The sequence below is a fragment of the Gadus macrocephalus genome, chromosome 2 (assembly GCF_031168955.1).
Source record: "Gadus macrocephalus chromosome 2, ASM3116895v1".
Classification (NCBI taxonomy): Eukaryota; Metazoa; Chordata; class Actinopteri; order Gadiformes; family Gadidae; genus Gadus; species Gadus macrocephalus.
Genome location: NC_082383.1, coordinates 23284222 through 23296045, shown reverse-complemented (window position 1 = coordinate 23296045; position 11824 = coordinate 23284222). Strand labels below are relative to the sequence as shown.

Sequence of the window (11824 nt, the reverse complement as noted above, 5' to 3'; positions counted from 1 at the left end):
GCCTCACCTGCCCCAGAGTCCATTCAGACCCGGCCACGAGAGCCTGCTTCAACCAGCCATCATCCACACACTCCCACACACGCAGTCGCTTGAAGGAATAGTAAAGGATGGGACACACAAATGTGTGTTTTTGACCATATCTTTTGTAATGTAATGTGTCACTGCATCTGTGGTCGCCCGCCACCAAACCTTTTCCTGGCATAAGGAATGACCTGCTTCTTTTCAGGCGCTTTGTGGCTTGAGCTGGCGTCTGCATCTCTTATTGCTACACACACCTGCATGTCTCTGGTGCAGGTGCTGGAACAAGTTGGTCCTGTTCCCCATAAACATGGTATATCTTCCATATGATTGTCAATATAGTTATCTGTGCCATTTCATCACTAATTAATTCATTTCCATGGGATTTCTTTCTTGAAATAAACAAATTGACAATAATAATAATGAAAAAATCATTTTAAATAAATATCTTTTTAATATTTTAAGCAAATATAGTAGTTATTATTTCAGAAAAAGAGTGGCTTTGTGCATTTCATCATAGGTTTTCCATCGGATACCATTCAAGTTTTGTGTTAATTTGTGTTGGCTAAAGAAACCCACGATCAGGTTGTGGAAGCATAAGCATCTCTGCTGACTCTTTCTCACTAGCCACGACCTTCTTACACTTGTGTACAAAAGGAGAGCAGCCAAATATTGCCCAGCCACTGCATGCATGTTTGTTTTTTGCTGTTTGCATATAAGATGGTCCGCGAAGTGTCTTGATGACCATTTAGTGGTACATATGGTCACATGCACATTCAACTAATATGTGATATTGATGGTTGATGCTACAGCAATCTGAAGATATATTTACAATGGCTATGTGTGCCAATATAGCATCTACAGAAATCAAGTTTAGGTCACAAAACTATAATACCACTCATAGCATCTTTAAGCTCCCATAGGGTTAGAATTTTTTTCATAATAATCTTAAAAGACCATGCATTTATGACCAACCTAGTTAAGCGACTGTAGCAGAATGATCAGGAATGGATAAAGCACTTGCAGTTCAAAGCATTCATGTTTAAAATGCATCCCGAGGTTTGAAACTGTCTAGGTCAATATCCCATTATTCAGAATTCTGAGACATTCTTCCTAATAAGCGAGCAACTATTGTTTGCCATTCGTCCATCAGTTGAGTATCTTTTTCATGTGTTCATACACCACATAGGAGATGCTGACCGCAGGGATGACCTTTAGGAAGTTGGGCGCGAGGCCTCGGTACAGCCCAGGCACGCCTTCGTGGAACATGATGTGTTTGAACTGCCCCAACATGGAGAGTCTTGGCTGACCCTCACATGTGGCTTGGGGAGAAAGGAAAGAGTATGTTACACAAAGGCTTCCCCTGCTGAGTGATTTGATGGGGACATTCGACTTCATAGAACTTCAGGTTGGCAGGGTCTGATAAAACACCCCAACCCTATTTCTACAGACCATTTAAGGCTAACATGCAGCTACCACCAGGTATTTTTACAAAAAATTAATACAAAATACTTAGTATTTTATACAGAATACTAACTTGAATGTAATGTAAGTTGTCAGAAGACAAACGCTAGAGCAAGAGTGGATGGTGAGTATAATCACAATGTCGACAACAATGTTTGAGGATTTGGTAAGAAACCCTCGTAGAACAGGGCTGATGAGCCACAGCCTTGACACTGCACACTGAAGAGGGGTGCGCCAGAGAAACGATGACTGAAGGTTCAGTCAGCCTCAAGGCTCCACGTTGAGATGCTACTTTTCACTATTCACTGTATCTTTAGCATTCAAGGTCTTACGTTTCAAACCTTTTGATTATCGTTTCCTTTAGGTTGGCAGCAAATCTCACAAAACAAGTCAGGTGTTGCGCGTATTCATGAACGTATTATAAGGCGAGCTTTGCCATCGGCCTCACCTTGAGCCTGCATGCGCGTTCGGACCAGGGCCAGCGGGTAGGAGGCCAGCTGTCCGGAGGTACTGGAGACTGTCCCACATCCCAGCAGGACCAGCACTCCTGGGTCGGCAGAGCCTTTGCTGTACCTCTGAAGCCAGGCGTTCTTCAGGGTCTTTGGGGGTGTGGGTTTAAGTTGGACCGATCAATGGATTGATAATGGCAGTGGTGAGGCGAAGCAAGGTGGGACATATTTCAGTATAATTGTTAACATAGAATTATTGATTGAGCCAAACTCAATTCAAACACATCAAGCTGCTCACCTCGTACACTGCCAGGTCGATGCCGGCGTACGGTATGATGCCCAGCATGTTGGGCAGGTACCCTCTGTAGAAGGCCAGCACGCCTTCTTTTCTCAGGATCTGCCCGGCGCAGTCGGCGATCCCTCTGTACTGCCCTGTCCTTCTGAGTGTGAGACGAGTCTTCAACACCTGCACAAGGGAGGAGACGGGAATCAGGTGGTGGTGAAGGGAATGTGTGGATCTCAGCAAAAGAGAGATGATACGTAAAACAATGAAAAAAAAGGATAAACCTCCATCGGGTAGATTAAGGTCTGGGCGGAAACTCCGGCTAGGGATCCAGCAACAAACCTCTCCTGGACCCTCAATGCGCCCCCTTCGCGACTACTCCGGATTCGGCACTTGATCTACAGGATGGATGGGGAAGAGGCCGGAGAATATCAAGAATGAATGAACGCATTAAATCCCAGTGTGATCCATTGTTTTCATTTGACACTTTTCAAAGATTGTAGAAAGAAGGCTTTTAGATATCTTCCTAGATAAATACTACAGACATAAACAGCAAGAAAAATGTTAAAGAAATAATCACTAACGTGTGCATTCTGAATCGCAAGCAATAACCCTCCTTTCTGTCAATTGTTTTCACCTCATTCGATTTCAAGTTCTGTTTTCTTTGCCCCCACCTGTTCATAAACCATGAATTTGATCGCTGTTTCAGGGGCGATCTTGAGGACATTAATGCCATTTCCTCTCCAGAGTGAGAAAACACCTCCCTCCTGAATGATCACTTTAGACCCTGCCCAAAGGCTGACCCTCTTGGAAGTTGTGCAGCGCACCTTAAATCAAGAGAGAGAATGGAGATCAACCGTAGGGTTAAGGACAAAGGGAATCACATTACAACGAGGAGGATAGACAAAAGGCTGATCCTACAACTGCCTACTATTTGTGTAGAGCATTACAAAATAACTTCCACATTCTACTTCTACATTCTACTGACAACAACCTGCCAGGCCAACTATCCCAGCCTCACTCATTCGCCTCGACCAGCGTCGGTCTAACAAGCGGTCACGATCGTACCTGCAGAAAGACCTTGAGTCGGTCCAGAGGGGCGGTCACTGTCCGCGACACGGCCCCGGCCGAGGCCCCGGCCATCAGCTGTCTCCACACCGTTCCTGAGCGATGCTCTCGCTCGCTGAATTCATCCGGTACAGTATGATGTTCTCCGATGTTAAACATCTAGAGGACATCACACTGGTGCTGATACATTGGTTCAATTTAAAATCAGCATACTTCATTGTCTTCCCAAATAACCGTTTGACAGAGATGAGAAACATCGCAAAATGCCTACTTTTCAAAGCTGCGGACTGATAAGAGAACCTGCTGTGCAGGTGTTCTGCCGCTCGTCTTTATTTACGTCTGTACTGCATTACAGATGTTACGCTTAAGGGATTTTTCTTTTTTAAATGCCCTGCCAGTTAGAGGGTTTGGCAGGTTTGAGACCCCAGGTTAATGTTGACGTCAGATGTCTATGTCGAGATGAAGATCAGCCATGGTTTTTGTTCAACTCTCTTGCAGTGTTGTCGGGTTGCAAAACTTAACTTAACTGCCCTCGCTAGGTAGCTTTCTCGAAAAGTGGCTACAAAAAACAAATCCACAAGTTTTGATTCTGTAGCCTATTTACCTGCGATTGCGCACGGTCAACGACATAAGAGATTGAGTTACAATTCTGGTCCATAATAATGTCTGCGTAAGGGGCAGTTTGATAAAACTGAATCATGAATGGAGTGCAACATTTCAATAAGTAGCAAGGGGAAGTTTAATCGGTGACTGATTTGACTGAAAAGAGTGCTTTGGTTTATAATGGATGTCAATTGCTTGCCAACTGTACAGTTTCGGGAATGCGAGTGAACAGCTAGAGGAGTGAGTTGAACAAAAAATCCTGGAGGTTTTACATCTGGACATAGACAATGTCAACAGTTAACCTGGCGCTTTGACAAACCATTACAATCCTTTAATGGAGAGACAATAAAAACTAAATATAACGTCTTGGTGTACAAAAGTGGTTGACCAACATGTGAGTGTTTCCAGAAGTGGGCAATCTCCTCCAGGTTTTGAAAATGGTTGAACAGGAAATTATCTCGCCACTGATTCCAGTCTATTGACATCGTGCCGTCTCTGTCCATACTGGGGGAAATACACAAACAAGCTGTAGGTAAGAATAACACATTGTATATGAATGTATATCAACTATCTAACTACTATCACTTCTCTAAGCTCTGGATTGGTTCATATATTTGTGTACCTCTCTCTCTCTCTCTCTCTCTCTCTCTCTCTCTCTCTCTCTCTCTCTCTCTCTCTCTCTCTCTCTCTCTCTCTCTCTCTCTCTCTCTCTCTCTCTCTCTCTCTCTCTCTCTCTCTCTCTCTCTCTCTCTCTCTCTCTCTCTCTCTCTCTCTCTCTCTCTCTCACCTCCGCAGTATCCGGGTGGCCTGTTCCATGCTGACTTCCACTCCCAGGCCCTGAAGGGACTGTTGAATCTCTTTCACATCAATATGTCCTAATGCAAGGCACAAGGCATGGGGGAAATAATTAACCTTGGTATGGTCTGTATCCAGCTAAAACCGATCTATCCATCTATCTCAATTTCAAGATCAAGTTATGGGAAAAGCACATTACATCTTTTCACTGGTGAAATGGGTACTTGGCTGAAAATATATCTTCATGGGTCTATTGGTAAAACTAGTTTAAGAAACACTGTTTCAGCTTGTTTGTTCCATCTGTAATTATGAAGTGTGTGCTCACCGTCATTGTTGCGGTCCAGGTTGTGGAAAATGAGTGACAGCTTCTTTTCATGAGCTCGTAAGTACCCCGAGAACTCCTCAAAGTCCAGCGTGCCATCGTGGTTGCTGTCGCCCTGTCGCACAATCTGTCCAATAAAAAGAAGGATGGGCAGTTATTAATATAGAACCAGGCTTCATTTATTGAGCCTCATCAAGGAATAACTAGGATTGAAGTGGATTTTACGATAAAAAATTATCTTGTCTTTCTCCTAATAAACTGCCTTTTTTATTTACACATGTAACACGTTTAGTTGTAAGTAAAGAAGATTGTTTGAATGATATTTTCATTTTTATATAATGTTCGAGACCCCCCAGACGTTAGTACAGTGGATCCTGTCCCCCTCATGTGTTCATGGCTCCCCCATAGTGTGAACACTGACCACAACCCAGATGTGGTCTTAACAATTGCCACTACTGAGAATAAACATTAAACCATGCATCTATCTCCTGCATACTTTCAAGTTCCCCTGTTTGCATGCATCATTTAGCCTGAGGCCAAGCAATTTTGTAACATTTGGACATAAAGGCTATTGCTATTTAAGCTTTAATAGTTTATTATGCAACCCACATTAGATGGCTACAGTGTAATATCAATAACTTTATATTAGTAAGCATGTATTATAATAGTAAACGTGATCACGCACCTCTTCTGCATCATCCCACTGTAATCCGCGGGCGGCGAGTCCAATCCGCAGTTCATTGATGTCCACTCTCCCGTCGTAATTCAGGTCAAGCTGTTTGAATAGTTCCGCATATGTGCTCCCCCGATCTGTCTCTGGGTCCACACATCCTTCATCCTTCTCTTGACAGCGAGTCTGGGTCCAACCCAGGCACAACCATTCCCTGTTGTCGCCCATGTGTGTGTGTGTGTGTGTGTGTGTGTGTGTGTGTGTGTGTGTGTGTGTGTGTGTGTGTGTGTGTGTGTGTGTGTGTGTGTGTTGGTATGTGTGTGGGTTGATGGGTGTGTGTGTGTGTGTGTGTGTGTGTGTGTGTGTGTGTGTGTGTGTGTGTGTGTGTGTGTGTGTGTGTGTGTCGACACCCCCGTAAAAGCCGGTTTGTGAAAATCTGATAAAGAGTCAGACTATAACATATTTAAATGCCCTGTCATTCTGTACGCAGTCAGATCTTCCGGTGGATGGGATTATGCAACTGGTGTTCTCACTTGGCACACATCTAGGCCAATCTCTGTCTAATAAAAGTTGATGTAAAAAATAAAAGTAAAAACACCTGATGTATTTGGTTGGCTGCTCTTATCAATTGATTAAATTACCTGTTCGTAGGCTTAATGCCACCAAGGTCCAACTGATCACTTGAGCTCTGTCGACCTCGTCCCTTACGTATTTAGTTGTATCATTTTATCACCATGCGTTCATTTAACGTACAAGTATGGCTGGTATCGGCGGCACAATGATCCAGGGGACTCGAGGAACGAAGTAAAACTAAGTAAAGCTTCCCGCCGGCGAAACATTTTATCCCGCAGTAGTGACACATCTGTCCTCGCGCTCCAAATCCGAAACTTGACTATACTGTCAGTCTTCAAACATCTATAAATTACACTTGCAGAAGATGTCTAGACAGTATAAACACTAATTCCAGCCGGAAGGTGCGGAATGACCTTACGGAAAGAGAGTTTATTGGCTTATCGGAGGACAGGAACGATCGAGTGGATTATGCAGTGACGCGGCGCGTGGAAAGCGTCCGTTCAGCACACATGGGATCGGATGAGCAGGCGCGCGGCTCGACGCGCGCTAGTCTGACAGACTTGACTCGCTGTAAAACAACAAAAATAGCCAATGTATTCAGATAATTTAACTACATGGCGTGAATGATCTTCCACTGTTTAATGCAGGGAGACAATTTAAGACTGCTACTCATTTAATGACATCACATCGTAGGCTTTTATTGCCGATGATCTACTGGATGCGCGTCAGAGCTGTAGGGAGCACTGAGCGACAATAGAGGGCGCTATAGTACGATTTTTCCTCCTACAATGGCCTTCTTGGGACTTCCGTTATTAGATTAAAAGATTATCGTCCCCAAAGGGTGGCATTAATACTTCAGGTAGATTGTAGGTTGTTGTTTGCTTTGTAAACAATCTTGGTGTCTCTCAAATCTGACCTGTGACCTCTTCTTCAATATACTGACACAAATATACGATAATTTAAGGTCTACTGATTAGATTAAATAATGCTTATTAAAAAAACACAGCTTTTCCATGTCACATTAGGCAAGATTTATGGTTACACAAATTCACCGTTTTCCCTAACCCATCTTGGATATATTAGTCATAAACACAGGCGAAAGCATTATCATATCTTCAATTGGCTTCATATCTCCATTTTGACCGTGAAGACGATGCTGATGACGACCACAAGCTGAGGCATCGAAGCAGGGGGGTAGCCAAAGATCTCGGTGGGGGAAGGGGCGGCGTGACTGGTCACGTATGGAAGGCCAAAAGGGTCACAACTAGGCCTCATTGTAGACGTCTATTGATTTAAATCACAATGCGGTTGCTTATTCTGCACTTATGAAGACTGGCTAGCGGAGGTTGCTTGTTCGGGATGAGGCTGATAGGCTATTAATGTTATCTATGCTATGCAATCAAATTAGGGTCAGATGTATTGTAGCTCTGTTTAACCATACGTGAATGTGTGAAAACATGTTGCGTGAAATTATTCAAATGGAAGAATTTGAACAAATATAATTAATTAGTGTTTACAGATTAAAGGTTTTTCAGGTTTGAAGTTACACATATATCTTTTTGTAGAGGAAAACGTTTAGAGCTATAATAAATCTATGATAACATATCAAACCTACGGGAAACCAAACTTTTGTCCCACATTTGACGCTTTGCCTGAATAACCAATGGGTATATAATGGCATGTAATTTGACTATCCAATCAAGAAAATAATTTCCCTATCCAATCACAGAGGGAGCCTAGGGGGAGAACTATTCTAGCAGCAACGGGTAGATTGCCTGGGGCCGAGACCCTCACGTAAGATCATTAATGAATCAAATCAGATAAACTCCTGATAGACTTACGTCAAATGGAATAAGGCTGGAGATACAAACATGGATATATATGAGTGCGCTTGGGCTGGAACGTCCAGCTGAGCTTCTGAGTCTAATGTTATCAGGTGAGAGGCTTCCTGCCTGTTCCTTAACTAACTAATTAACCAATGTGAATATAGTGTAGCCATCTTTGAAGAGAACATAATTACACGTAATGGTAATAAATTGCTAGATTGTCAGCGTTAAGTGGCAAAAAAATGAACGGTAAAAACGGTTAGAAAAGTTTGCTAATTAGTTGGTTTTGCAGAGATTGGCAATATAAATTCACTTGATTCCCCTGTGTGCGGCTCGTAACATCAACGAGAAATATATTGAGAGCACTATTTTTAATAATTACTTTGAATAAATTGGAAAGAAATGATTACGGAGGAAACGCTCTCTGGAATACCACCCATTAACCCTAACCCACAGTTGAAACCCCCCCTCATGTATCTCCCCGCGACGCCCCTCCCTCTCCCCAATTTGATTCACACTGATAAACAGGTAAAACGTTTCAATAAATGCGCACGGGAACAACTGGCACAACGAATAACGAGGAAAAGCTTAAGGCCCATCGTCTTCTGCTGGGGTTGTTCCGTCTGCAGACAACCTTTCCCATCCTTTTCAAGGGATGACCCTCTTGGATCATACCCAGTGGGGCGGTAGGGTCCAGGAAAACGGCATGTTCCTCACCAGCACTCCTCAGCTGTTTGGTTGCCCTTTCTCAGATTGCTATACGTGTTGGTGATGCGTTTTACGCAGATGTTTTGGCAACGCACTGAAGTCGGGATAGCTCATTCAGTCCTAGCATCGTCCCCTGCCCTTTACGGGGACCAACGCCACAGGACCCCATCGCGAGGTCTGGTTCTAGCCGAGGTGGCTCGCCTCTTGGTAAAGGGTGTTACAACCCCCTAGTCTAGGGAACAGCTGTCCCTATCGCGCCAAAGGTTTCACTCCCACTGCTCCATGTTTCCCAAGAAGTCAAGGAAGATCAGACCCATTTGAAGTAATGAAGAAATCTCTCTATCAGAGTGTTGTGTAAGAAAGGGAGATTGGTTCACATCCTTGGATCTCAAAGGATTCTTACTTCCATGTCCCTATTTTCAAAGCACAATAACATTTCTTCACTCTTTGCCTTCATGGATGTGGCTTACGAATCCAGTTACTCTCTGGCACCGCGCACCTTCTCAAAGTAGGCTGAGAAAGGGATGAGGCGTCTAGGAAAAATGAGATTATTTCCTCATGACGATTTCCTCATTCTGAGCCACTGAGTCAGTGATAATCACCTCTTTCTCTTGAGCTTCACCGTCAATTGGGCTGTTCTGGATTGTAACTCCAATCCTGCTGTGCCATGCCGTACACTCTGTCATTGGACCTGGAATGGGGGAACGTGTCCCTTCCGCTCTGTCAGAGGCGAGTGGCCGAGGCCCCTGCTGCAAACATACATTTGGAACTTTCTACCTTGATGAAAGTGCCTTTACATTTCTCTCCCCTGGTGTACAGCTGTTACCTTCTGATCAGAAGAGATGGCAGACAGTGGTAAGCATTAACAGTGGGGCTAGAAGTGCCCTCCTCTACCCTCCACCCAGCAGTGGTCGAGCTCGGAGGAACCGGCTGAGCCCCCATCCCTGCATCATGTTGTGGGTGCCCAGAGCCTCGCGGGGACCTCACATGGTCGGTCCTCACAAAGATGAGTGGCCTTTACATTCTGACATTGTCAGACTGATCTGGCAGAGGCTCGGGATGGCTTAGGTGTCCAGATGAATCACCAACAGAGAAGGTGGTTCTCTTTCACCCTGCAGGATCATTCTTTGTTGTTGCTGTGACTGTGGTGTATGCATTCCCGTAGCTTCAGCTAATTGACCCACCACGCCACAGTCCCTATGGAGAAGGGTCTGAAACCGATTCCAACATGCTAACACCATGCCTCAGATCTTTCCTCAGTTTTGTAGTGGATATCAAGGGACCCTCTCGAGCCTCCTTTAAGACGGCGTTTACTGGCCTTGGTTTTTGCCAAACCCGCCAGGTGGTTGGTCCTCCGTCTGTCAGCCCGAGCTGCCTGGTATTCAAGGAGGAAAGCATTTCCATGTTGTTCAGACCCAATCCTGCGTTCCACCCCAAGAACATCAGTGGTTATTTTCAGTTGAGTGATATAGCTCTTATGGCCTTCCAGACCCCTCCTCAACCTAGTGAGTCAGAGGTGAGGCTGCATCTTTTGTGCCTGGTACGGGCATCCAAGTCCAAACAGCAGTGTGAACCGTGTTTAATAGTGATGCTGCCAAGGGCCGCACTCTCAGCACTGTTTAAATCTCTGGTTATGCGAGGGTGTTTGTTGAGCTTCCAATCGGCACGGCTCCGCGCCACCACGGTGTTTTAGAGGTCTTCGTACACGGGTTGTGGTCGCCTCTTCAGCTTTACTCGTCAGAGTAAAGAGGAGTGTCGTCAGAAGACCTTAGGCTGAGTCGGTGTCCCCAGACATGACCAGCTCTCTTGGCCCCTCTGTGTTGGTGTCTGTGACTGAGCTCCTAACTTCTCACAAGGCTTATGTGTAAGGCTTGTCACTTATAGCTGTTCAATTTTTCTTTTTCTTCCTAAGAGACTTATGCAGACAATGATTTTTGAGGTTTTTCCAGTATTGAGTGTGAAGGATGCAGCCGTATTCCGCGAAAAAAATATTGCAATGTACTCCATTGGGGCAATAGTGCCCTTCTTTGTACGTCCTTTACAAGTGCTTGTTTTTGCCACTGACATGCTTAGATAATATCATTATGGAAAGGGTCCCTACAGAAAAACCTCTGGCTTGATGACGGTGGGTTTGTGAATGTGTCTGACCAAGTCTTGCACAATGAGAGTTGAGTTTAGTCGTTGCAGGAAGAGAACTGTGGAAACGTGAGTGAGCATTGGGGTAAAAGAGTTTGTTGTGTAAGGAAAGCGTTGCTCAGGGCTATCTAAATGACCCGGCTGAAAAGGAGAGTTGAGATTGGAATGACGGTAGGGAAGTATCCTGGAACAAAACAAGGCACAATGAGTTCAGAGACACCATGGATTGGTATTGTTGGACACAACAAGAAACATTGATCAAGCAAAAGGTTGTTTGATTTACTTATCTTCAGGGTACCTTTCCATAATGATAGAATATAATGCCGCGTTTCCACTGCAGGGTGCGGAACGGATCGGATCGCAAAGGTGCGGTAGGGAGGGGGCGGTAAAGCCCAGCTCAGTTCCGAGGTCGCGTTTCCACTGCCGACAGTACCCTTGGTGGTAGGCCGGATGTCGATCGCCGCGGCAGCTACGTAAACATCGTAAACAACGTCTTCCTCCCCAAGAATGCAGACGAACGTCTCCACCTCCTCGTTCGGCCAAGCAAGCTTTTTATGCGACATGTTAATTGTAAAGAATAATACCTCGAGGCTACTGTTTGTTTTTATCCCCGCGTCACCCGGAAGTGATGATTCTGTCGACCAATCAACGGAGGGGGGGTGTAGCTAGAATTTCACGGGACCCTTTCAGGCGTCTCGTCTCGTTTGCGGTACCCCAACGGAGGAGTCCCGAGAATGGGGCCGGAACGGGTACGGCAAAGTCCGGGTCACGCCCACTTTTGGCGGTGGAAACGCGACCCGACCCGCACCTTTGCGATCCGATCCGTTCCGCACCCTGCAGTGGAAACGCGCCACAAGTAATCTGAGCCTGTCAGAAGCAAAAACACTCACTTTTAGAGGGTGTACATTG

At 45.0% G+C, this 11824-nt stretch overlaps 1 protein-coding gene across 1 annotated transcript; it reads right to left on the bottom strand.

Moving 5' to 3' along the window:
• Nucleotides 1–63: 63 nt before the first annotated feature.
• Nucleotides 64–6707, bottom strand: slc25a23b (solute carrier family 25 member 23b). Its single transcript, XM_060045995.1, has 10 exons — nt 5688–6707; nt 5006–5129; nt 4673–4760; nt 4278–4389; nt 3283–3441; nt 2889–3041; nt 2499–2612; nt 2230–2397; nt 1931–2081; nt 64–1340 (listed from the first exon to the last, which is right to left on the bottom strand). The coding sequence occupies exons 1-10, from the start codon at nt 5898–5900 to the stop codon at nt 1168–1170; spliced, it is 1455 nt and encodes a 484-aa protein (XP_059901978.1). The 5' UTR covers nt 5901–6707; the 3' UTR covers nt 64–1167.
• Nucleotides 6708–11824: the final 5117 nt, after the last annotated feature.